Raw genomic sequence first — 26,899 nt, 5'->3', positions numbered from 1 at the left:
AGTGATAATTGGACCTTTTATTCCTTTCTTCTTTGCATCAAAAAGTAGCTTTCTGAGCTGGTGGAATACAAGAACAGCTGTAGTAGCAAAATGAGAAATGGTCCTAATATAGCAAGATTGGGGGGGGGTGCATCATCAAGTGAGAAAAGCCTTCCATTGAACATCCCCCTAGTGCTAAAACTCATAGAAATAGATTGGAAATGACTTCCAGGATTCTTGATCATCTCTAACACTTTCCACTTTTATCTTTAATGCTTTGCTGTTTCTTATCCATAAGAAGCTGCTGGTTTCAGAACTTCACAGGAGACTATTTTCTGCCCAGTCATCCCAGCTCTGCATTACAGGGAAGGGAATGAGCAACAGTGGGGGTGAAAATGTCTGAGCAGAGATGGGCTTCTCATGAACTCTCCAGTGCTAATTAATTGCCTATACTTTTTCCCTTCCAGCTCGCGGCCTGGATCACATCGCTGAGAATATCCTGTCGTACCTGGATGCCAAGTCTTTGTGTGCTGTTGAGCTGGTGTGCAAGGAATGGTACCGAGTGACATCTGACGGCATGCTGTGGAAGAAGCTGATTGAGAGAATGGTCCGGACGGACTCGCTGTGGAGGGGTTTGGCAGAGCGGAGAGGATGGTGAGAGCATCTTTCATGCAGTTTCCCTTGTTCAGTGAGGGAGTAGGTGCTGGTAATTTCCGACTCACAGTGGTATGGTTTTTAAATGGTATGGGGCTGTATTCAACACAATGCTGAGGAGATCATTCCATCAGTGCAAGAATTTCTACTTCTCTGATGAAACGATCTTCCATCGCCTCCCATCACCTGCTGTTCTGTGGGTTCTCCAGACCCTCCAGAACAGATTTGGGGATGGCATGGGAAAGGTCCCATTGTGCTAACAGGAATCCTTGCACTGACTTAGCCTAGCAAAACAAGTAAATTGAAAACAGCTTTAGGTCATCAGTATGACAGTTCATTTTATCTGAAAATTGAAGATTGCCTTTTAAATTCTACCATTCATTCTTCATTTTTTTCCTGAGGCCGTTTTTTGGGAGTATGTATTATTTCCTAACTTGGGGCAGGTAGGCACTTCCCCTTGATCCGGAAGCAGAATCCAGTAATTTAGTTCTACCTCCAGAGATGACTGGCCAAGCTTAGTAACAGGAACAGGGGATACGTCCTCTCATATATCTGATATATATATATCCAGCATATATATATTCTGCTGCTCCTCCTTCTCTTCATGGCAATGGCAGTGGTGGTGGTGGTGGTGGCAGCCCCTCCTCTCCCCCATCAAAATTGTTTTTCCTTTACCAAAAAATGAAGGAGAAAAATCCCTAGATGCTGTATGGAGTTTTTAGAGCCACTGTGGGGTAGGGATTAGTGTCAGAATAGGACCAGGGAGACAAGCATTCAAAGCCCCACTTAGCCATCGGGCTCACTGGGTGACCTTGGGCCAGTCACTGCCTCTAACCTTAACCTACCTTACAAGGTTGTTGTGGGGATTAAGTGAGGAGCAGCAGAACTATGTATGCCACCTTCAGATCCTTAGAGAAAAGATGGGATATAAATATAATCACTCAATCAGTCAATAAACCCAAGGCCTTTCGGCATATATCAATGTTGGGCCTTCATCAGAGGTTGAAATGTAAAGTCGAAACAAACTGCAGAGCTATCTGATAATAGAAGTCAATCTTTTTTCTTTGCTGTCAGGTGATTTGCAACGACTTTAGTCTCTCTCCACACACACGCACACACACACACACACGGCTTACTCCCCCCCCCCTTTTGATGCTGGTTTAGCAGCAGATGTGCTGGAAAGGCCCTCCAACCCCATTTCCTCTCCCCCTGCCTTGCTGTATGAAGGGAAGAGGTGCAAAGCCTTGCTGGGTGAGAGGTAGCAGGGCTGCCAGTTGTAGCTGCCAGTGCCAGATGCGGACCATCAGCCAAGTCCAGAGTCTGGGGTGGTCACTCTGTTTCACCTCAACCGTCCACCAGTGATGGCCCTTCTTTTGGGTGGGTGAACAAGCAGCGTAAGTCTGTGTAACATACAGTATCCTTCCCTCCCGTTACTTAGAGCAGTCTTTGATATATTAATTCATTAGACTTTCAGAAGTTTATGTACTCGCTGTACAACTAAAGTAGGTGCATTTTACATGTTATGAATGTGTTAGGTCACTTTTGTTTTCCTCAGCAGATTTTCACAATTAGAGACCTGTTTTATCTTTAGCCATAAAGCCAAGAGTACAAACCACTGAGGGCAAGCATGCAGAAATTCAGATAGATTAGTTAATCAGACGGAATAGTTTTTTCTATTATGCAAGACTTTCCCCAAGTCTAGAGCTGCTCTGTTAACATTTCATTAGATGCTTCGCTCTCTTGGGTAATCCCCTTAATACATAATTTTCTATCCAAGGAGCCTCCCTCGTATGTTGTCTGTGAGGAAATGGGTATGAATATTTCATAAACAAGACAAAGGTGACAGCTAAGGCATTTTAGCTGCTATTAAAACAAAAATTAAAAATAAGGCCAGAAACTTGCCAAGTGCAAATTCTATTAAGGGCTTTGGCACTAGAAATATGTTACAGTTTAATAGATTATGAGGGCAGAAAAAATGTTTGTGTAATGCTTTCAGCGCTTCAAAAAATACCTAAAATACAGTTCTGTATTTAGTATTGATTTCTAGAGGTACCCAGATTACTTTCCCATGGCAGAATTAACAACAAGCAAGGCACAGACATTACTTTTGCTGCTTCAGAATCTGTAGTGAGCAAAACTGACTTCTGATTGTGGAGATCTTGGTGGGTCATAGTTAACATGTCAAACAGCACACTGACAAAATGTCTAGGCAGTAATGCGAATGTGCTGCTTCCAACATCTTCAAGATGCCTGCATAGAGTTCTCTTCCAGGGAGATGAATGGTGCATACTCATAAGATAGAAAGTGGGGAATGAGTAGCTTCTGATACTTTCTCGGCTAACAGTTCAGCATTGGGGTTCTTTTTCTCATTAGGGGCACAAATCTGCTAGTTTGCAGAGGGTACCATTGCTTACTTATAAGGTGTTGCTGAGCTACACATACAACTAGGGAAAGTTTGCAAAGCTTGACATTCTTGTAGGCAAAGCATTATACCTGCTATATTTTAAAATGGAGATTTGTTAGAGCTTAGTTTTTCCAGAAATGTGTGTTTGAAATTGTATGTATCCCCCCCCCCTTGTATCACACTGCTCAGTATTTTTATTAGTCATTTTGTTGATTCAAATCACTCTTCCAAAGCAGGGTTTACCTTGCATGTGCCCAGGGCATCTCACGCAAAAGGAAACTTCTCAGCATATATTTTCAGATTTGTGGCAAGGAAGGAATGCATAGAAAAAAACCTGTCGGAAATAATGCAACAGTGAAATGGGGAGCAGAGAGCTGGCCTAGGCTAAATGCCATGCCTCACATGCCAGGATTATACTCGGAGGATTTGTGCCCATTTCTGCTTCACAAGGAATGTTGCCAGGCAGAAGAGTTGTTAGTATGCCCATGGTGGGGTTTACTAGCTTCCGCACAGTGTTAGGTGGCTCCTTAACTTTAGGATGAGGAATTTTAAAAAATTTACACAGCATGAAGTGATTGCCGTTCACTGGGTTTCCCTCCCTTTCTCTGGCAAAAATGTGCATTCCATGACCAGGCTAAGTTGAGGAAGAAGCTAATGCAGTTTACTCAGAAGATTAGAGGAGCAGTAAAATGCTATTGCTGATACTATGAATTGCTTAATTTCTTTTTGTTTTGGAGCAATTAGAACGTGGGGAACATACTGAGGTCCTCTTCTATTCTCACTTTCCTTTGAAGGACCCTTTTATCTATCCACCTTTACTTGCAAAAGGGCCATATATTTATTTAGATGCCTACCATTTGATGAATTGCCACATGTCTAAAGGCAGTAGTATTATGATGCGGACCCTACAGCATCCCTTTTAAATCATCGATTTTCATCTACCAAACATAAGCTCTACAAGTCTCTCTCGCAAATCCTCGAATGAAATAGCCATGGCTAAATGAGCAATGCTGCTTTTCTTTCTTCCTTTCTTTTAGGGGACAGTATCTTTTTAAGAACAAGCCACCCGATGGGATAGCCCCTCCCAACTCCTTCTACAGAGCACTTTATCCCAAAATTATACAGGATATAGAGGTAAGAGCCAGAAAAAAGACTATGCAATTGCATGTGAAACCCCCATCTGAGCTCCTTCGTTGTGTGTGAAACAATTCAAATTTCCTGCACAGATGCCAGCCAGTTATAGCTTCCTACGGCATCTACTGTAGAATGAAAGAAAAGCCAAATGTGATAGTGTGTACATATTTGTACACATTTTCCCTCTGAGTCCTGTTATAAAAAAAACAATTTAGTAGTCTGTCTTTAAGACACTTAGGGGTCATACAGTATGTACCAGATCCATTGATAGTTGGTCTCCCCTTCTTTGAAGGGAGTTGAATGTTCAGGCACTTTGATTATACCATCTCACCACAATTAAATCTCAGTGTATTATACCATTTCAGTTCAACTTCCATGATTACACTGAATTAAATTTGGCAACCTTTCCATTGAAGAAGCATCTCGCAGTGTCACATTTGTGATCAAGGGATGTACAAAGTTCATCACAGTAAGTCTTACCGACTCAAACAACTGTTTGAGCTTCTCCAAGTGTCACTGAGACCAAATCAAGGCAACCTGCATTTTTTACAGTACCCACTGTTGACCTTAATTCTGGAGAAGCTGTTCCAAAGAAAAGAATACAATTGCGGCCAGTTCTGCATTCTTGAAGATCACTGAAGGGACAGATACCTGTGGAGCCAACAGTGTGGGGGAAGGGGGGAAACCTACCTAATGGACAGTCAACACAAGGGGAAATGAACATCCCGGGTTTTATCCAATGTTAGCTCTACTCAGAGTAGACACACTGAAATGAATGGAACTAATTAGCCCACTAATTTCAGCTATATTCTAGATATATGGTGCATTTGCTTTCTTTGTAATAACTAGAATCATCTTAGAGGGATTTGAAACTTTATGGAAGCTAGGGATTGGGAAAGTGGCAGGGAGAAGGACTTGTTCCTTTTCCTTCTAGCTTGCTCTGGGACTATCTAATGATAAATGATTTCAGCATCAGAGCGGCTTCTGTTGTCCCAGGAGTCCAGCAGGCTTTATTGGTGCAAAATTTCCATGATGTTTGTTCCACACTTTATAATTGTTTCTCTCTCCCCCAGACAATAGAATCAAACTGGCGGTGTGGAAGGCACAGCTTACAGCGAATCCACTGCCGAAGTGAAACAAGCAAAGGGGTTTATTGTTTACAATATGATGATCAGAAGATAGTAAGTGGCCTCCGAGACAATACCATCAAGGTGAGAGCTCCCCAGTGGGCAATGATTGAACACAAAATCCTTTCCCCAGAAGAATGCAGGTGTAACTTCATTTAGGAGGACTAATGCAAGAGAGAAACTGAGAAGGATGAGGTTAATCCTTGTCTTCCTTTCCCTCCCCTCGTGCCCCCCATCAAGTCTGACTATGAATTGCATTGGTTTTCCTCCCTTTCTTCCAAACAAGGAGGATAAATCTATATTATCTGTTTCATTTTCTTGCATTCTGTTCAGTGCTAGCCACATTATTGGTCCTTCAGTAATTAAAGTCTTCCTGTTCCCTAATGAGAAGGGTAAAGACTATGTTCATATTAAAAACAGAGATATTAAGGATAGTTTATATTGCTACAAAGTGCCTGTGGAATACAAAGTGCACTGTGTGCCACTTAGAAGAAGTTCTGCTCGCCTTAGTAAATAAAATGCTGTGTTACAGAAAAACAAAAGAGCCAGTCTAGCAATACAATCTGTTTACCTTGTAGTGAAATCCCAAATGTGTGCCCTTTTTGCCTTCCTAGATTTGGGACAAGAATACGCTAGAATGCAAGAGGGTTCTGACTGGACACACGGGGTCAGTCCTTTGCCTCCAGTATGATGAGCGGGTGATCATCACTGGATCATCGGATTCCACTGTCAGGTAGCTATTTATTTATTGAGGATGTTTATATCCTGCCTTTCTAACAAATACAGGCCTCCAAGGCAGTTTACCCCATAATTAAAACAATCCATTTTAGTGAAAAAATATATAAAAGGCAGAGAATAGAGCCAACAGTCAATAAGCAAAAAAATTAAACAGAAAGCTGTTAACAAACCAGATACATCTAAAAGCTTTTGAAAATTAAGCCTAAAAGTTAACAGTTTGCATGCAGTGTCAAACCATAGTTTGGAATAAATTATATTGAGATTGGGGGATTATATGATGAGTGTCTTGGCTACCACGCTACTCCTAATGCTCAAGAAGAGGTTGCAAGTAAGAAAGATGGATTTGCTCCACAAGCCCTATTCAAATTCTGCCCTCAAAACAGAAATGGTGGAAGACATGCACAAGGAATGGAAGGCTGTTTCTATGTTTTTGTAAAAATAGCCTTCAGAGTCAGCAATTTAAACCCTTGATTCCAGGGTTATCAAAACACACACACACACACACACACCTGTCCTTGGGGAAAAGATAGCTGTCAGCACGTTTTCTTGAGCATACAGATTCTGCTTGCATGAAATATCCAATTAAACTGATTTTCGTTTAGCAGGAGTATTTTAAATTCCTTAATGCCAGCCATTAATATATTATACTATGCTTTAGCAGGACCAAAGGAATATTTCAAATTGTGGATGCTACATGACATTTTTTATTGCTCAGGAATTGTTCAAGTCCTGCGGCCTAGAATTAAAAAAAAACAGTCATAAGAAAGAGCAGCATATTTGGTTCAGGGGTAATTCTGTGCTGGGAGTAAATGATCTATTTTGGAGGCTTTGCTGATTTGGAGTGTGTTAATATGGATTATTTGAAAGCTAAGAAGAGTGAAATGTGCTGAGGAAGGACCTGCCTTTTGATAAACTTTGCCCTTGTTCTTTTTAGACATGATTTTTAAAACAAAGGTGGAAGCGCTCCGCAAACTAAATTCTGTACTAGTTTAGATGTTGCATTACGCCCACAAGCAGAGAAACTCAGCACATGCAGCAGAAGATTTCAGTCCTCAGATCTTCTTTCCTGTTAAATCCTTTTGTTTTGAGGTTCTTGCTTTTTCTTACTCTGTTTGGACATTACAGTGTTAACTTTTGTTTGTTGGACTCTGTAGCTGTGCTGTTGACTAAACCCAAAGGAGGACAGTTTGCTTCAAATTGCAGCCAAGCCCAAGATTCACAGTGTGACACTGAGCAAATTACACATTTTCTCATTTTCAGTTCCCCATCTGTAAAATGGATATAATAATGTCCCACCACACAAAGTTGCTGGGAGGAAGAATTAGATTCTTATTGAAATACTATTTGAATTTACCAAATTAGGCGGGCAGACTTACTTATTTAGCACATCTTTTACAGGAATGTGTGGCATATTTCCCCCTTCTGCTTAATAATGGAAAATCTTAAAACATCTCTCTCCTCCCCTTCCCTACTTTTCTCTCTTCTGCCACAAATTCCAGAGTGTGGGATGTTAATACGGGTGAGATGCTGAACACCCTGATCCATCATTGTGAAGCAGTACTGCACCTACGTTTTAATAATGGCATGATGGTGACATGCTCCAAAGATCGGTCCATTGCCGTGTGGGACATGGCCTCCCCAACAGACATCACACTACGAAGGGTACTGGTTGGACACAGGGCAGCCGTCAATGTGGTCGACTTCGATGACAAATACATTGTATCAGCATCGGGGGACAGAACGATTAAGGTGCAAACCATGAAGTCATGATGACATTGGACATTTGTTTTATTTATTTCTTTTTCGCAATACGTTTATACTACCTTCCTATACTGCCTTCATCAGGGGGGCATGGTTCCCTTCTTCACACACACTTTGATTCTCATCATCATGCTGTTAGTGTAGATTGGGCTGAGAGGGTGAGTGACTGGCTTAAGGCCATCCTTTTAGTTTCATGCCTGAGTGGGAATCCAGAGCCTCCTAGTCTTTAATCCAACACTCAGACCATCATACCACACTGTCTCCCATCAACAATCTGTGACTTTCTCATAAACATCCCTGTCCATTATTTCCTTCTATATGTACTTGTGTCTCTCTTACAGGTCTGGAACACAAGTACCTGTGAGTTTGTGCGTACGTTGAATGGCCACAAGCGAGGTATTGCATGTCTACAGTACAGAGACAGACTAGTAGTGAGTGGTTCATCAGATAATACAATCAGGTAAGAAACACAGCAGTTACCTGAACAGCATGCTGCCTCTCTCAGAGCCAAACCACACATTACACATCAGTGTTTGCAGTCTTCTCAAATGGCCATTTTTTCACAAAATGCCAATGTGAGACAAAGCAGTGGTGAAGGTGTACTTAAACATGTTCTTGTCTGTTCCCACTCCAAAGGCCCTGCTCCAGCACCTTATTGTTTAAAAAGAAGCAGTCAGTATTAGACTAATGTTGCATGCAATTGTAATGCAATTGTAAAGCACATCCACGTGCCCTCTACTTATTAAACTGAGATTGTACTGCTTCTGATTGCACGTAAAGGATTGCACTTCTGAATTCTCCCCCGCATACAAAACACAATAAGCTTTTTCCTTTTAAAAACAAACAAACTAGTATAGCAGATAGAGGCCTGTTCCAGTGCCTTTGTCCTGTTTTTTTTAAAAAAATAAAATAAAATTGGGGGAAGATGGTTCATTATTATTTTTGGTTAAATGTAGGGGAGCATTCAAGACAGGTATCCCTCACCTGCTGTTTGAAGTGATGTGGCTCACACTAGCTCTTCAGGATTATACCACTTTACTCTGTGGTGCATGTAAACCAGGCCTCGTTGTTTTAAGGTTTTAAAAAGGCAGGGGGTGCCATATACCTAGAAATGTCAAGATCCACCAAACATCTGAGTTCAAAATGAATTCAATATATATATATTTATTTAATTCACATAATACAGCTGAATTAAATATTTGAAGTCTTGCCAAGGAAATCTTAGAAAGAGCAGCCACCAGGAATAGAAATTACTCAGCTTTGTAGAATTTTCAAAAATCAAAAGTCTGCACTCTATTCCATGTATTCTTAAAATGGCCACAGCCCTGACAGCAGAGTAAAACGTGTGTTCTAAAATGCTTCTGTAAGAAGGAAAAGCTTTTGTCGTTGCCTCAGTTTTCCAGAGTTTAAAGCTTTCAAATCATCAATGAGCAAAGATAATCCATTAATAGTACTACATATAGTTTAATTTTGCATAAATATTTATCTCCTTTTTTAACACAGCTGCTATTTAGATTTTTGTATTCTGCAAGAGCTAACAGCAAACAGTAATAATTGTTTAACTTCTCAAAATGTAGTATGTGAAAGCACTGGCATGGACTGTTATAAAGGCTGCTCCCCTTTATGGCTTGTGTCTCTGATTAGAAGAGTTGGATTTGCAACAAGAGGTTTTTAATCCAACCCCCAAACAGTGCTGGGGTTTTGCCAACCAAGTTTTTCTCATGGTGCTTAGCCTCAGGCACCATTTGTAACAGGTGGCCTGGACTCATGGAGTCTGCTTGCTGTCCCTTGGTTGGAAATGTTCCAAGCAGTGATCCATCCCGTAATACAATGAACTGTGTATTTTTGCGTTGGATGAAATTTGACAGTTTTTAGAGGGCAAAGTATAATAATATCATTGAAAGCCATTGATTGGTCAGAATTGAGTAGGAAGTACTGTCTTCCTGTACTCTTCTATGGACCTCATCCTTACTCATTTAAAGCTATACAAGTTGTTGTTTTTGTCAACTATGGTGATGAGTTGCCTCTATAGCCATGAGCTGTTTCATGGTTCAATCATCTTGTCAATGCAAATATTTGTGCACTTGCTTAAAGGGTTTCTTCCGTTCATGTGCTCTTCTTTCCTGCAAGAAATAAAGTGTCAGCCCAATCCTCATTTTTTTTAATCGAAAGCTTTGGTCATAGCAGTTTGAGCACCGACTCACATGGACAGTGCATTGACAATCTGCTTTTTAAATTGTCCTCAGCAACAATTCAAGCAAGACAAAAGTTGCCATACTCCTAAAGCTATACAGGGAGTATAGGGAGTGTGCAGATATTAAAAAACGGGTAAAGGATCCTTCTTAATCAGACCAACAGAGCTCACTCAAATTAATGGTATCATCTTTCCTCATCCGTTGTGCATAATTCTCCGGGTCCAAGGTCAAATGTATGGAATCACTGTGTGTCCAAATAAAGATACAAAACAAAGAAACAATTCCTTTCATTAAGGGACTTAAGAGGCTGGTAATTGACTAGTGTAGCTTTTAGAGAAAGCTAGTTACTGAAGGTAATTGCAATAACATGAGTAATGAAAACAAACAAGTCAGGGTACTGCAGCAGACGATTTAAATGAGAGACATGCGGAATTGTAAGGGGACAGTTGAAGCCATTAACCAATTATCACCTTCACTCAACAGCTGCATTCTATTTAACGCCTTGTAAAGATCAAAAGATTTGCAAATAACACCATGGCTTTGCTTGAGGGGAAAAACCAGGGCACACATACATTTGGGGGGGGGGTTGGGGGTGCCTTCATGGTATGGCTAAACAAAAGATAAGACAAACCGTGTTTTGAGAAAAATTTGAGTTTAAATGAGTTTAAACTTGGATCCAGCACTCTACTGTCCACCGCTTCCATAAGAAATAGCAACATCAAAGACAATCTAAAAAGCATACAATTCGGAAGGCACAAACATCGACAGTAATCCAAACAGGAAATAGTTAAACTCTGCAGAGCTTGGAAAAGTAACCACAAATACTACACACAGTAATAACCAACAAATATAAATGTCAATATGGTAATAAATTTAAAGAGGAATACAATTACTTTTATGCTTACACTGAATAAAATCCTTGTGCTGGAATTTTTGCAGTGGTTGGCAACATATCTCAGCAGAATGCAGGTTAGGTGCACAGTTGGCCAACAAGTTCCCAAAGATCAGTTTTCAAAACTGGCTTGGGGTGGCTGTTTCTCCCATCCTCCTCTCCTGTATTTTCAGTGTAGAGTGTAAACCACTTGCGCACAAACTGTCTTTTGTGTTCTGTGCAGCAATTCCCATTTGGTCAGTGGGTAATCACAAAAGGTTTAGCATCGACACTGTGGAATGAAGTAGGATTATTTCAAATAGCAACTGTAACCAATAGGTGGGAAACCTATTGTGATATTGTCATTCCTATTTAATTGTAACTCGGATGAACAAGCATAGGACCCAGCATGGCTTCACAAATTATTGTGCAGTTTTCTTTTGGAGGTGATAGGGGGTGACACTGTTTAAATTTGCCTATATCATGTGCTCTTTCCACACAGAAAAGCAAGGACATTTTTCACCTTCTGTTAGCAACCACTTTGTCAGTGTAATGTGAAACATGCTTTAATTGACTGAGGCATTTCCTGTTTAATCAGAAGGAAAAAACAGCTGCCTATGGGTTAAGCTAGATGTTACAGCAGTAGAGAGGCACATGTGTAATAGTTATGCCACATTCACATTTAGGGCACTATGATAGCACTTTAAACAGTCGTGACAGTCTCCTAACAAATACCCATATTTAGTGCATTTTGGTAAACTGTTTTCAGAGGTTACCAAGATGTGTTGAGAAGTGGCAGGTTTTTTCTAAGAAGCTAATATTTCAGATGCAATGTGAAGGAAATACGTTTCTGGTAACCACCTGATTTTCTTCTATAGCAAAGCCAGGTCACAGGAAGGATTTCATTTTTTCTGCAACAAGCAATCTTGTCTCTTCAAGTTGACACGGGCCCCTATCTCCATGCTATCTATAATTTGTTGTCTCTTATGTAGCCCAAACAACTTTCAGGCAGTAATTCAGAAATAACACTACTACTCATAAATGTACAGTATTGGAAATGAAAACAGTAGAGTTTCACATTGAAATTTGTAATTTTCTAGATACAAAATGTGAATTTAGGAAGAAATTGGGAGATTCTTCAGAGTTCTCCCCTTCCTGGATAAATAGGCAGGTTCGATTTGCAATTTGTATTTCCAAAACATTTTTCTATGGCAATTGCATAATGATTGTTTGCCTTGTCTTCTAGGTTATGGGACATTGAATGTGGGGCATGTTTGCGAGTTCTGGAAGGCCATGAAGAGCTGGTGAGATGTATTCGCTTTGATACCAAGAGGATAGTCAGTGGAGCCTATGATGGGTGAGAATTTATTATTAATTTATTAATTAAATTTCTATCCTGCCTTTCATCCAAGGATCACAGAGCAGTTTACAAATTTAGAGATGAAATAGAGATGTCTAGTCTCTCTCCCACCCACCCCAAACTGACTGTTACCCTGAAGGCTAGAAAATTAGAAATGCCTTACTCTGACAGATCCAGTGCTTCACTGAGCAAGTAACCTGTTTGCAATTTGGATTTTCAGAAGAAAGAGAGAATCAATTTTCCCCATTCAGCATTACAAATATAAAATGCAAGAAGAACAGATACTAGTAGTATTTAAAGGAGGAAATATTAAAATACATTGCAGGTTCTGCAGACAACCACTTATAGTAGCAATCAAATTTGCTTTCCTGCTGGCCTCATTTGGATAAGTGGAAGATAGAATTTGCTTATAAAAGTCCCATTAACAGGACCTAAAATAAAAGACATGCTTGGTGAGGTAAACACTACTTGGATTCACCAAATTATACATGTTATTACTATTACTGAAGTCATGTCACAGTACAATACAGTGTAACGTTTATCATTCCTTCCATTATAATTGATGTCACCTCTTTAGTTTTAATTTATCTTTATGTTAACCATACACTTCCCATTAAGATCTGTTATCTTCATATCAACCATACTACCTCCAGCCAACACAAGAGAAAACAGCAAAGCCAAGTTGCAAAAACAGATGCACATCTATTTTTTTCTCCATGAAATAGATTGATCAGCTGAGATGGATTAATAACTCGGTTTTTTAATATAATGTAGTGCTTGCACTTACTTTTTAATGAAACTCTGGTTCTTTCTTCTTTTTCGTGCCACCAGGAAAATTAAGGTGTGGGATCTGGTAGCTGCCCTGGACCCTCGTGCCCCTGCTGGAACCCTCTGCCTGCGCACTCTTGTGGTAAGAGCTTTTGATTGATCTCGGGTGGGAGGGAATATATTTACCCAGTATTAATACATAATAAAACTTCACCTGGATTGTCAAATGAGAGTTAGACTAAAATATGCTCCTCCTTAGCCATGCCACCAAATCTAATCCATTAAAGAATGCTGCTTTTTGTAAGCCTGCATCGTATGCAAAAGAAGTCCTAATATAGGTTTGTCTTGAATTTGCCTTGCCTTAAAACTATACCTTAAAGTGGAGAATAAGCAGAATACAAAGACTCTAATGGTGGCATTGAGCTTGTCTGCTCTGTGGCAGATGTGTCCATTGTTGTAGCAATGCAGTTGTGCTTTTTCCAAACTAATTCACACGGTATAGGCCAGCTCAACTCCTTCTGCCTGATATATACAGTTGTGCTGCTTTATAGAGAACATAGGACCCAGAGGATAAGTGAAAAAGCAGCCACCTTGTTTCGTTGTTCTGATCCTAGAGGACCAAATATATGAAGTGGTGTAGAATTCATTAAGCCTTAATGAGGTGCTGGGGGAGTCAGTGCTCATTACCCCTGAGTGACTATGTTCACACTTCAGCTGAGACTGACTTGTGAATCCTGCTGCTCGTGGCTAAACCACCACTGTAAACAAACCCTAAGATTTCACTGCCTCATTAAAGTTGTGTCTGATACTCTTACCTTCAAAAGGGTGAGCAGAAACAGGCAAGTTTTAGGTGCTTGCAAACTGGGGAAATGTAACATTTGCTGTTTTGCTGCATCTCCTCAGGATCTAAAATTAAACCTGTCTCTGCAATGAATGCAGCATACTGTGTGCCGTTTTATTCTCAATTTCCAGATGATAAGAGGAAAGGCCGCATAATAAATACTCATTTCACATAAGAGAGTAAGAAATGCTCTGTTGGATCAGAACAAGGATTTGTCTAGTCCAGCATCCTGTTTTCACCAGTGGCCAGCCAGATTGGACTAGAATGGCCACAAATGGGGGGGAAAGCAACAACTAACTTTTCTAAGTGCCCTCCTCCATCAAGTATTCCCAGCTTCTGGTATTTAGAGGTTGAACATGAGTGCAAACCTTTTCCTGATTTTTTTGTTTGTTAGGTCATGAAAGGACTGCTTGTTTGTGCAGTTGGTTCTTTAGGAGGAGGTGAATACTTCTGTATTAAAACCTCACATTTCTGCAATCAGAAACATACAGTGCTAAGATCACAGCAACCCTTAATGCTTCTGAATTTGACTTGTCTCCCTTTCCCCATCCAGGAGCACTCCGGCAGAGTTTTCCGGCTCCAGTTTGACGAATTTCAAATAGTTAGCAGCTCGCATGATGATACCATCCTCATCTGGGACTTCCTGAATGATCCAGCTACCCAAGCAGAATCTAACCGCTCCCCTTCCAGAACATACACTTACATCTCCAGATAAATAGCACTACACTGTACCTCACACTTGCACAGGTAAAACAACAACAACACGTTAATGCAGCAGGTAGGCTGCATGGTGGATAGACATGATTTGTGAATGGAGGTTTTGCTGGTTCCTTAACTGAGAGTATTACTGAAAGCCACTGCAGATAAAGGGAAGGAGGGTGACAAGGGTGGTTCTGTCCTTTGGCTTCTCAGAACTTCCTTGCCTGTAGGAGCATTAGGAAGAAATGGCCCTGTAACTGCAGTGGACCAAGAATGAATTAATTTAAATGAGCACAAGCTGAGGAGAGAATGAAACTGAAGTTTGTAATGAATAACCACTTCTTACTCTAGCACTCTACCTGGGAGGTGCAGTTTTCCTACCTCAGCCAAGGATCAGAAACAAGTGATCAGGAAACAGGAAGGAATGTTGTGTTCCTCAAGTGCTCAGCCGTCACCCGTACTTTTGAAACATCAGAGTGCTCCATCCAGTTTCCTGGGCACTCCAATCAGCCCCTTGCCACTTCTCAGCACTACTGCCACCTGCAACAGAAACAATGTGGAGGTGCTGTCACGGTCTCTCCCCAACATAATTTGGGTTTTCCCTCCTTGCCGCCACCACCACCTGAACGTTAACAATAACTTGGGAAACAGATCACATACACAGGCTGAGGGTTCACACACACACCCCAACAAAGATGTATCCATTTTGAAAAATCTAGATTGCCTATAATCATCTTTTGATGGTTTATAAAATTTCACTAGCAAAAATGTGGATGACAAATAGTTCTTGTCTTTTCTTTCCTAGGACTCATTTAAGCTGCGATATTTAAATTACCTGCCAATGCCAGGGCAAAAGAATTATCCACATAACAGATATAACTGGAGAGAGAGGCTCTCAGACACACTTCTGGAACCAAGTCAGCGCGTGGTTGATCTCGGACAAGGTCTTCTCAGCGCAGCTGACTGCTCAAGTGCTGCTATATCAGAAGATTCCTTTTATCTTTCCTGAATGACTGATGTGTTATACCTCCCCTCTTCACACACTTCTCCCTCCCATCTCCTTTCTTGTCCTGAGTGCAGATGTCCTATAAATATATTTAACATGTTGCCAGAATTTCTTGCTTCGCTCTTAAGCAGAAAAATCCTTGCCACCATTCGTTCCCATGGGAGAATCACCTCGTGATGTGTTGGTAGGTGGGGAACAGCAGGCTGATGCCTCTACCTTTGGGGACTTGTGATATGGGCGCATCTACTTTTTTGTAGATGGGCCTTGGACTTTAAAGGAAGGCCAACTTGATGCCAAATGAAGGCCCCGGTGGCCAGAAACCAGTCAGGAGATAATGATGAAGTCTAAATAATTTCAGCTAAGCCCTCTGCAGTTAGTCACTTGTCTAAAATCTTCATCCGGCAGATGCCAGTAAATGAAAGGTGAAGCTTTCTTCTGCCAAAGTCTAATTTACTTAAGAGGTGAGACTTACTGGTGACAGCATTGGTGATGGGCAGTATTTCTGCTGTCAAAGTATATGAATATATTTCCATGTTCTTCCTTCCCTCCCCACATGGTGCACTATTGCACCTCTGCTCCTCGCCCCCCCCCCCGGAAGAAGAGTATGGTATCAACAGTAGCAACCACCCTATTCCCTCAGCACTCAGCGAAGACTTCAGGCTTTTCCTGTTAACCTGATTGTGTCATTATTCGTTGGCTGGCATTTGTGCTTTGTTGCCATACTCTGTTGGAAGGGAACTCCTGAAAGAACGGGAGATTCTGATGACGCCACATCTTAGTCTGTAAGCTGCAAGGTCATTTTGTGGTGGAAGGGATAATAGTAGAGGAGAACAGTGGAGGGGTCTTAGCTAGGGACAGAAAAGACCAAAAGCAAACCTGTCCTGTGGTACTGCATAACTCCCTATCATTGTGTGGGACTAGCATAACGCTTGTCTCCTACAAGGAAGGGTTAACTTCTTTGGCCAAGATTTAAATTTGGAAGTTAGGGGGAAAGAGCTTCACTTTTATGCTGCTAAGCAGGTCCCCTCTGTGGCCTGTCTCCTCTTCATTCACTTGGGAGTAGCAATTTCCCCACAGTGAAGTTAGGTATTTGCCACAGTGGGCTCAGAAAGTCAGTGGAAACTAAGAATAAACGGGCAGCTGGTTCTGTCCTGTAGTTCTCTACTCTGGTTCAAAAGTGAGAGTTTTGTGCAAGTGCTCTGCCTTACCCATGGATTCTCAGCCTGCGTATCATCCAGGGCTGCATTAGCACCAAAGGCATAGTCTGCTTTTCTTTTTAAGTGTTTCTTTGAGCAAAGGCAAAGGAAGTCACAGCTGCAGCTAGAAGGCTTTCCTTAACTGTGCTATCCTTCAGAGTATGAAAAAAGGTTGCCTTGCACACTGAATTGCAAAGCAAGATGGAAAACGAGAGAGAGATTGCCACATGCTAGTTCTTCATTATGTTTGAAAGCTCACTGTCACCCCAGCCCTGTTTCATCACTATTACTCGGATTCCATTTATACTTTGTAGTACAGTATTGACAATGTGTGGAACAGGACTGTAGATCCACTACAACTGGAGCATCAACAGGTTATTTTCTCTTGCTCGCTGGCAGAGCTGTGAGATCAGTATTTTCTCCCGTGTGTGTGTGTGTGTGTGTGTGTGTGTGTGTAGGGAAGTGTCTTTGGCGGTGGCTCTGTCAAGCACATAGGGGGGTTGTTTCTGTTATGTGGAGTTGGAGATCAGATAAGAGACAATGTCATTTCTGGTGCAGCCTTTCCTTATTGTCATAACCCTTCTCTTCCCTGCTGTTGTTCCCAAACACACCTAACTGCTTTGGGGCTTTAAAACAAACAAACATGGTACTGGAGAATTAATTCTAATGTATAAAACCTGTCACCAAGGGGAAAGTAATGAGGTTTTTTCCTGTTAAGTCATTTCAAGGAAGAAGCTGAAATGGTGCTTTTCCAATAGAAGGAGGGCCCACCATGCCTTGGCATGGAGAAAGGCCACTGCAAAAAGCAAGACCTCCTCCCTCCAACTTCTACCCCACTCAAGTTGCATGAAGTTTACAGCCTTCAGCCTACTGCATCTCCAACCATTTGGGGAGGGCTTTGGTCTTCACTGGAAGAGAAAGGCTCTAAAGCATCTCCGTACATGGACATTTCAAGGGTTAATTTGATATGGGTAATTCCAAATGGATCTGCTGCGAAAGCTGAAAAGGGAATATTAATGACGTTTCTGAAGAGGGGCTGAGCCCTAATATCTTTCTTTGCAATGAAATGCTAACTTGGAATTGCTAATCACAAATGGCCTTGCCTTTCACTGGTGTGGAGCGGAGAGCTCCACAGGCAGGTATTTACAGAAGGAAAAGCAGCGCACAACTGGCTCTGAGCCATAGGAGAGAACCTTGCTGTAAAACTGTGCATTTCTAACCCTAGAGCAATTGAGTAGTTTAAATAACATAAGCTCAGCCTGGGCACCCAGCTGAATACGTAGCATAGGAACCCCCCCTGCAGCAACGCTAAGCCACTTTCACCGTTCCTGATTAGGCTTCTGAACAAGTTGGACCTTTTGATGACTATTTTAAGACTTTATGCTTGCTTCTGAAATTAGAAGATGGGAGAGAGACCCTGCTGCCGCCAACAAACCTATTTTGACTTCATAAAAGAAAAGGAGAGTGGTACATATGTGTGTTCCCCTTCTCTGGGTTCATATATGAATCTGCCAATTTGAACTCATGTGATTGGTACCTCTCCAAATGAGGTCTTCTGGTCCTGGGGGTCTTTTCCCTCCCATGCTATGCTCAGACATGTTTAGGAGTTAACAGTGTTATCAAAAGAAGTGACTACTTGTGTGCTGTTTTCTGCTGTTGCTTCATACCAGGAAGGAACTATTCTATATAGGAGGGTAGAAGGAACATTCAGTAGTTTTTAGTTACAAAGGCTTATACAGCTTGCATGCCTTCCCAAATTCTCCTGGATTCGGGAAGAAAGAATTGGGGAAACTCTAGGTGGCACAAGGCACATATATGGTCCCTAAGTGGCCTACATATATGATGCATTTTAACAATGCTGAGCTGTGCCCTAATCCATTCCTCTTCCTTTAATCAAGTGGTCAAATTAGGGGGGTTGGGGGGGGAGGGGTTTCCCTGAAGAAGGAAGCCTTTTGGATTTTTCCTCAAGCTGCACTTCTGGGTAAATCTCCTTTTTCTGAAATCAGTCTCACATATCCAGCTGAGAGTGAGCCAACTGGTTGTGGAAGCATAATTCTCACTTTAGGCCATCATGTCCTGGGCAGTTTCCACTTGGGTTTAAATGCTGCATCCTGGGAACTGCATGCTCTGGAAGCAACACTTCTGTATTGTAAGTCACCCTCTGCATCTTTCTGATTTATAACATGGCTGCTGGAATAAAACATGGGTGCAGCCCATGCTTTATTTATAGGCTCCCCTTCAGAATTGTGATTCAATCTGCTTGTTAAAATCAGAGCTCTTTTCAGGACTGCAGCATCCTATATCATGGGCATAGTTATACATTATATCTTTGGTCTGCAAAATGCAATTGGGCTGTAGCACACGAATTTAGGTCTTCTAAAGTGGCAGTAATTGTACAGAGATTTACAATTAGTGACCTTTCAGTGATGCAAGGTATGCTCAGGATGTAGACCTTTGACAAATCAACAATAACCTTCACAGTGGAACATAGCTATGCGGTTAGCCCCATTAAGAAACCATTATTACTTGGCTCTAGAGCTCATGCAAATTCACTGATCTACAGACACCATTCTAGATGCAGAAATGCTTTCCCTAAAGCGCTACTCAGCTTTTCTGGAGAAAGTATAAGTAGTTGTCTGTTCTGTAGATCTACTTGTGTACATTAAAAAACTAAAATTCACTGTTCAATGCAAATCAGTAAAACACCCAAATTCACTTAATTTGTATTGATTTGCATGCTTTCTTCTGAACTCTGCATTTGGGCACTTGCACAAGAGCAAATGGACAATGGAAGTTTAGACAGGCAAGAGGGTTGTGAAAAGCTGTATGAGTGTGAGCGAAACAAGGTTGCAAGGGTAGGCTTCAAGAAACTAAAGCTTCAGGTTTTGACCTGAGCATTTCACAATGGTTCTTGCATGATTTCAAATGTATTTTCACTATAATGAGGGCCAGAAACTTGCTTTTTTAAAAAGGGAAGCTGGGATTCTCAGGAATCCAATATGCATAAATCATTATTGTGCACGCTGCCCAATCTATGATGCCCAAAGCAGATGCTTTAGCAGAAAGGCACAGAGGACCATTTCCTCAATACTCCATGTTTATTTTCTCCATGTTATTGGCTGCCTTTGCTGGTTAAAGCAGAGCTTTTTTTCCTCCTTATCTCTCTGGGACTAAAATGGTCATAGATGGTCAAAAAAATTCACTTCCAAATTATGAATTTAGGTTGAGTAGGGAAAAGTAACGTAGCTGTTGATCCATACAAGAGGAAATGCTCACAATATAAATTGCTAATTCTAATATCTTTTTGTACAGCACGTTAGTGTGGGGGTTGCAAGTTTAAAATCTGGCAAAATTGAATTGGCTCCTATGACAATTTATTCTCTTAACAGCTTGCTGCTCCTTTGAAAGCAAACACCCACTAGACCAGTGCATGCCTTTAGCAACTGCAGGAAGCTCAGATAACTGTGGGCACAGAAGGTTAAAAAGAAAGCACATGATCTCTTATTTTTATTTGTAACTCTGCTCTCTTTGTTCTCTAGATTCTAAAAGTAATGAGTGCTTTGGAATTTTTGTGATTATGTTCTGGTGATGTGTAGCTAACGTACTAATGTTCACTTGAGCTAGGGTCATGGTAATGTGTGGTTTTTTTAAGAAAAAATATTTTAACTGTTCAGAAGATAACTTAAATACAATTATAAGATTAAGCTGTGAACCTGCTGAGCGTGTGTGTTTTCTTTAATCTTAAATGAATGTTTGTTTCCCAGGCACTATGTCAATGAATGAACTAGTGCAGAACTTCAACCTCATCTCATTAAGTGCATTGACTGTCATTCATTCACACTGGGGCAGCTTATTCATAAAATCTCAGCGTACTTTATAAGAGTTCCATTCATTAATGATATCTTCCATCTAAAGCACTGTAAATTGATCAAAACGTGTGACAGCAAAAGGAGTGCATTTAAAAAGGGAAAATGGATCCTAAATGGATCCTGCAAGATATTTGAGTGAAAAACTGTGACCTTCCCTTATTTAGAAGATGCACAGAATGCAGTTATTTGAATGTTTTTGGTTCAAAGAAGATGACATACAGAATAATTCAAATTCTACCTTCTTACTGGACCCACCATGTTGCTTTGCCACCTTCACCTCTGGCTAACTTTTCCCATTAGGTATATTTTTATTTGTGCTTAAGGCCAGTCCATTGTTTCCCTGACCTGGATTTTCTTTACAATTAGAAAGTTTGCTCTCCTAGCAGTTCACTTAGTCCACGAAACTGGCCTTTCAGAATCTTGGTTTAAAAAAGAGAAAATTCAATTAACATGCTACACATGACTCCAACAAAACAAAATACTTTAGATGGTTTGGACAGAACCAAGGATGGAGCTCCACACTCCTGGCCGCACATAATAGAATTATAGAGTCAGAAGGGACCACAAGGGTCATCTAATCCAACCCCCTGCAGTGCAGGAATCTTTAGCTCAATATGGGCCTTATCCTCACAACTTTGAGATTAAGAGTTTCATGCTCTACCGACTGAGCTAGCCAAGCCTCGTCTTGGCTTCTGCTGCTCTCTTTTGTCTGCCTTGCATTTTCATTAAGACTAGTGTGTGTCACACTATGTTCTAGATGTCACTGTTCCATATATTCCAACAGACCTGCCTACTACCTTCTCCATGATTTTCCTTTAGGAAGGCTGGTGGAAAAACAGATGGAAAACATAGGCACCTTGGAGGCACCCTCAAAACAGTAGGGCCTATATTAAGTAAAATCTGTTCTGTGTATCATAACATCCTTGTCCAACTATGCAAAATGCCTGTAAATTGTGTGGCGCTTTGTGACGTTTCACAGGGAGAGAAAATACAATCTGTGGTTGCAGAGCAAAACCGTGAACCAAGGGCAGGGAGGGGGGGAATGGTTATTTTCCAATTAGAAATCAAACTCCACAGATTGCTTGTTTGCTGGATTTAACAAATGTTTTAGACTGCAAAAAACCCAAAACTATCCAAGTAGCATTTCATTTAAGAAATAATATAAAAATTTAACAAAACAAATTCTAGACATTTCCAAACATTTGAGGACAAATTAACCACAATACTAAACTTGAAAGAAACTGAATAAAGAAAGGGGGTTCTGGCATCACCAGTTAAGGAAACCCTTCAAAACAGTATTGCAGACCATAAAAGTTGCTAGCCCTCAAAATTATTTACTAGCTTGCTAGGGGCTGGTAGAGAAGAATATATGTGCTGCCATTTCTCTAAATTTTACAGTATTGCTTGCTACTAGTGCCTTCACTTTTTACTTGTGCATTTGGAAGGTTTGTTTGTCCCTATTTTGTTCTCAGGCTACTGGGCCCCTCACAGGGCACTGCCTGTTGCTCTCCCCTCTTTTCACCTCCTATTCCTAATACGCCAAAGGACATCTTTCCACTAGGTTTCCAGCTCAGCGTGGACATTCTCCTTTGCATGACTGGCTTTCTAGGTTGTATCTACATTCTATCTTTTGGCACCCTGCCTTGAGGAAAGGGAAGTGGCTAAATCTGGACTACGTCAAGTAGTATGTTCTGGGCAGTTACCTGCTGAGGTCCTCTGCTTCACTCAGTCGGCCACCCAGGATGCTGTTTTGAGGAGCAGTGAGAAAACTGAAATCCTAAGGTGGCTTTATTTAGGATTCCCAACTCCAATGATAAAATGTGCTATGAGAAAGGTAGCGTATATTTCACATAAATACTATGCTGGGCTGGAAAGACTAGGCTTGCTGCATCACTTCCCCTCCTGCCCCTGCCCAAATCCAATGATCTACCAACAGGAACCAAGTCCAAAAGGCATATGGTTAAAATTTAAAAACTGGGAGCCTTCTGGTGCTTTCTGTACAGAGGGATTCATTTTCAGTACCAGAACTGAAATGAGCCTCAAGCCATTTCACACAAAAATCCACTCCGGATGAGCTTTCTTCATTTCAGCTGCCTCATTGAGGTGAACAAAGTTTTGGGAGTTGAAGGCATTTGCCGATCTGCAGTAGCTCACCCAGAGATTGTCCCTAGATTCTGATCAACTTTCTTTCCAATCCTGCTATGAGATGCCCATGCATTGGAGCTGTCCTTAATCATGCATTGTTGTACTAAAATTGTAGAGGGTGTCTTTAAATTGTCCTGAGTCTCCTTGCTCTCAACCACCTTCCAAATCTGCTCTGGACAAAGCTATGGGCATGCATCTCATGTACTTTTGCATCATGATACACATCCAATGTTGAGAATCCCTTGAGCCAGGACAATGCATTGACACAACAGGTTTATGAGACTTGCTTGAGGTCTCATGTTACACACTAGCAATGGTGGGTGTGATGTCAGAATGCAAAAGTTTGGGTTCTGCTCAAAAAAACATTGCACAGATGAGTGTAATGTCATCATGCAGGGAAAATTGAAATTTGAAAATGAAGTGCCTCTTCTGAAATTGGCCCACAATGCGAGAAGCATGTCAGCTGGGAGTTGAAAGGCATTATGGATAATTGATCCTGGAACCTGGAATAGCACTCAGTTACTAGTGTGGTACTGAAGAGAAGCAAGATACTTGTGCATCTTGGCCCAAATGCTGGTATACCAGGTAGGTGGGGGAGCTAGAGGTGCTGCAAATTCTTTTTCTGGGGCAGCAAGAAATATCCAAGCTTGGCAGAATGCCCGGTTTCCGCAAAACAAATTCCATCCACCAACTTATAAGAATACAAAAGTGTTCTTTCATGGCTAGAGTGAAGGCTTGGGAAGGGGTGGCCACCCAGTCTAGGAAAAAATGATTCTTTTGCTGCCAAGAGTTTTCAGTCTTGTGCCTTGTGGGCTGCCTCAGCCTCACAAGCTCTCCCAAAAATGAAGACTTCTGACCGTAAATTGAATAACTGCGGCCGGCTCTTTGCTGCTCTTGCCCTCCAACTCAGTTCATTACCAAACTCTGAAGGTCTCTGCTTCACCTGCTTTACTGCCTCATTTTCCAAAAGGGAAGTATTTGTTCTGAGTAGGAAAGAACAAGGAAAGAAATTTGGTTTTGTTTGCATTTTAATGTGAAACTAATTCACCCTTCTCAAACTAATGCACAAATGCATTTTGCGATTCAGTTTTCCAGCCAACTTTTACAAATATGCATATATTGGCAGTAAGCATGCATAAAAAATGAATACATTTATGAAAATAACATACAAAATTGCCTTGTGTCAGGAAACTGCAAAAAGGTGTGCATTAGTCAAAAGGGCATAAAAATGTTTTAATTGGATAAATTCACACTAAAATGCAGACAATGAGGATTTTTTAAAATTGCAAATTGCTGTGGAAATGTGGAGAACTGAGTGTAAGATTGGAAAATGAGAAACAAAGAGAATTGAAATCGACATTACTGATTTCTAAGGAGCAGAAATCACCTTTCCCTGGCACTGTTTCCTCACTTCACAAATACTGCTTGGGCATTGCTAAGCAATGAAAGAACCAATTTTATTCCATGTAACATGGGCAGTGTGGCACAACTGGTTTTCTCCTCCTGATACTGGAGACTAATACTGAACACACCCTGTAGGAAATATGCTTTTAAAAGCCTAGATATTGGCAGGACAATAGCTCATTGATGAATATTTGCATAACAACCATATCTCCCACTGCTCCCAAAGTGAAGTGACTCAAGACTTTAAGACAGGGGTAGGCAACCTAAGGTTCATGGGCCGGATGCGGCCCAATTGCCTTCTCAATCCAGCCCGTGGATGGTCTGGGAATCAGTGTGTTTTTACATGAGTAGAATGTGTCCTTTTATTTAAAATGCATCTCTGGGTTATTTGTGGGGTCTGCCTGGTGTTTTTACATGAGTAGAATGTGTGCTTTTATTTAGAATGCATCTCTGGGTTATTTATGGGGCATAAGAATTCGTTCATTTCCCCCCCAAAAAATATAGTCCGGCCCACCACATACTCTGAGGGATGGTGGACAGGCCCATGGCTGAAAAAGGTTGCTGACCCCTGCTTTAAGAAGTTGGCACAGGCATTGTGCTAAGCATCAACAGAACTCTTCAAAAGGAGAAAATACTCCAGAGGTCACCAGTGATTTTGTGTGCGTGTAAGAACGTTCAATTCTTTCCAATATCAATTAAGGCCACTTGTATTATTCTAGTACACGGGTAGGAAGAATTCAGGGTCCCAGGATCTACTCTGGGTGTTGTTGTGTTTTTTTTACTAAAACCTTAAGATCTACCAACTGGTGCCTGGTGCAAAAGACATACACTTACAGTGTAACCCTATACTTGCCTACTTGGTCATAAATCCTCTTGAGTTCAATAGGACACATCTGTTCCCAAGTAAATGTGTTAGGATTATTGTCTGAAAATTTACAGGGGAAGTGCCATAGCTCATTGAGAACAACTGCCAGCATCTCCAGATAAAGGTACAGGTACCCCTGACAGTTAGGTCCAGCTGTGGCCGACTCTGGGGTTGTGGCGCTCATCTCGCTTTACTGGCCGAGGGAGCCAGCGTACAGCTTCCAGGTCATGTGGCCAGCATGACTAAGCGAACCAGAGCAGTTCTGGCGAACCAGAGCAGTGCACGGAAACACCATTTACCTTCCCACTGGAGTGGTACCTGTTTATCTACTTGCACTTTGATGTGCTTTCGAACTGCTAGGTTGGCAGGAGCAGGGACCAAGCAACGGGAGCTCACCCCGTCGTGGGGATTCAAACCGCCGACCTTCTGATCGGCAAGCCCTAGGCTCTGTGGTTTAGACCACAGTGCCACCCATGTCCCAGATAAGGGATGTCCTATACCTGTAATTCTGGAGAACTGCCAGTTGATGCAGACAATACTGAGCAAAGTGAACCAAATGGTCTGACTTACTATGGCTTACTATGTTCCTTACTATGTTCCTTACGAACTTTTGAGTCTAGGAATTTGGTTTAAATATCAGAACTATTCTCCTGGTTCTCCAAAGCACTGGGATTTGCCGCTCAAAGTGCTTTTATGCTTGTCAATAAATTCTCCATTTGATCTGAGGTTCGCCAGATACTGGCTCTGTCAACCCCTTTCCCTAGACTGTTTCTTGCCTTATCTCAAGGTTAATAGGCTTAAGCTAGGGTCAGTTGCAGCCCTTTGACTCTTACCGCTGCACTGTTACTGGGGTGAACCCAAAAAACATGGGCACCTCTCCAGATGTGTGACTGCATGGTGTGCCAACATGGTTTTAGAGCAAATTTAATCACACCAAGAGAAATGATTTTTTGAACAGAAGGCAACTTGTGTTTTCATGAAGAAAATAAATCTCCATGCTTTTTTTTTTAAAAGGACAATGTGATTGGGTAGGGAGAGGCACAAAATTTATGCTAGTGGTTGGAGGGACTTTTTATTACTTTTGGGAAAGGTTTGGGAGAGCAGACTCTTCCCTTCAACACCATCCAACTGGAACAGGAACAAAGATGTTGAGAAGCCTTGCTATTTGGGGGTGGGATTCAAGCACATACCACCCAATTCAGGTTGTGATAGTAGATCAGGAAGACTTGCACAACAAACCCACTTTCCCAAAATATCGAATTTTTGGGAAATATGGAAAGTAATGGGGAAATGCACTGGAAACTATGGAAAGTGTTTGATGCAACATTGTCTAAACAAACTCCCTGCAACCAGATAGAGATGAATGCTCACTAACAAGTCAGCATTGTCTAGCTGCTCTGTGAACAAATGAATCAGGATAAATGCTCAATCAACAGCTCACTTAGAAGCACCTCAAGTTTTATAAGGAATGGCTGAAGGAACTGGCCATGTTTAGCCTGAAGAAAGCACAATTAAGAGGTACCGTATTTTTCGCTCTATAGGACGCACTTTTCCCCCTTCAAAAATGAAGGGGAAATGTGTGTGCGTCCTATGGAGCGAAGACGCCATAGCCCCGCGACCCTCTCCCGACTGGAGAGGTGACACGCGGCTATGGCAGGAACCTCTACAGCCCCGTGTTACCTCTCCAGCCGGGAGAGCACGCGCACGGGGCTAAAGCAGCCCCCGCGACCCTCTCCCGGCTGGAGAGGTGACGTGCGGCTATGGCAGGAGCCTCTATAGCCGCGGGTCACCTCCCCAGCCGGAAGAGCGCGTGCGGGGAGTGTCTGCAAGCCTCGCGCACCCGGCAGGAGGTCCCACCGGGTGCGCGAGGCTTGGGGCGGCAG

General features: G+C 41.7%; 2 protein-coding genes across 11 annotated transcripts in view; one reads left to right on the top strand and one right to left on the bottom strand.

The window, feature by feature from the left end:
• The window catches only part of BTRC (beta-transducin repeat containing E3 ubiquitin protein ligase), a 125,272-nt gene extending 104,827 nt beyond the window's left edge, over positions 1-20,445 (top strand). For all 9 annotated transcript variants that reach the window (XM_081192244.1, XM_081192242.1, XM_081192245.1 and 6 more), the window contains 10 exons: positions 447-633; positions 4,075-4,171; positions 5,245-5,382; positions 5,913-6,031; positions 7,536-7,785; positions 8,139-8,257; positions 12,110-12,220; positions 13,055-13,133; positions 14,386-14,579; positions 15,337-20,445. In XM_081192244.1, coding sequence (XP_081048370.1) covers positions 447-633; positions 4,075-4,171; positions 5,245-5,382; positions 5,913-6,031; positions 7,536-7,785; positions 8,139-8,257; positions 12,110-12,220; positions 13,055-13,133; positions 14,386-14,547 — 1,262 coding nt within the window. In that variant the 3' untranslated portion in view covers positions 14,548-14,579; positions 15,337-20,445. The remainder of the gene's footprint in view (positions 1-446; positions 634-4,074; positions 4,172-5,244; positions 5,383-5,912; positions 6,032-7,535; positions 7,786-8,138; positions 8,258-12,109; positions 12,221-13,054; positions 13,134-14,385; positions 14,580-15,336) is intronic.
• The window catches only part of POLL (DNA polymerase lambda), a 131,256-nt gene that overhangs the window by 21,482 nt on the left and 82,875 nt on the right, over positions 1-26,899 (bottom strand). Inside the window, exon 11 of one of the 2 annotated variants that reach the window (XM_081192252.1) lies at positions 9,242-9,920. The exons of the other annotated variant lie outside the window; for it this stretch is intronic. The gene's annotated coding sequence lies outside the window, so the exon portion shown is untranslated. Of the gene's footprint in view, positions 1-9,241; positions 9,921-26,899 lie in introns of those variants that run through there. 2 annotated transcript variants of the gene reach the window in all.

The sequence above is a fragment of the Podarcis bocagei genome (genome assembly GCF_964188305.1).
Source record: "Podarcis bocagei genome assembly, chromosome: 4".
Classification (NCBI taxonomy): domain Eukaryota; kingdom Metazoa; phylum Chordata; class Lepidosauria; order Squamata; family Lacertidae; genus Podarcis; species Podarcis bocagei.
Note: the sequence above shows the minus strand (reverse complement) of the source record. Positions and strands in the feature narration are given on the sequence as shown.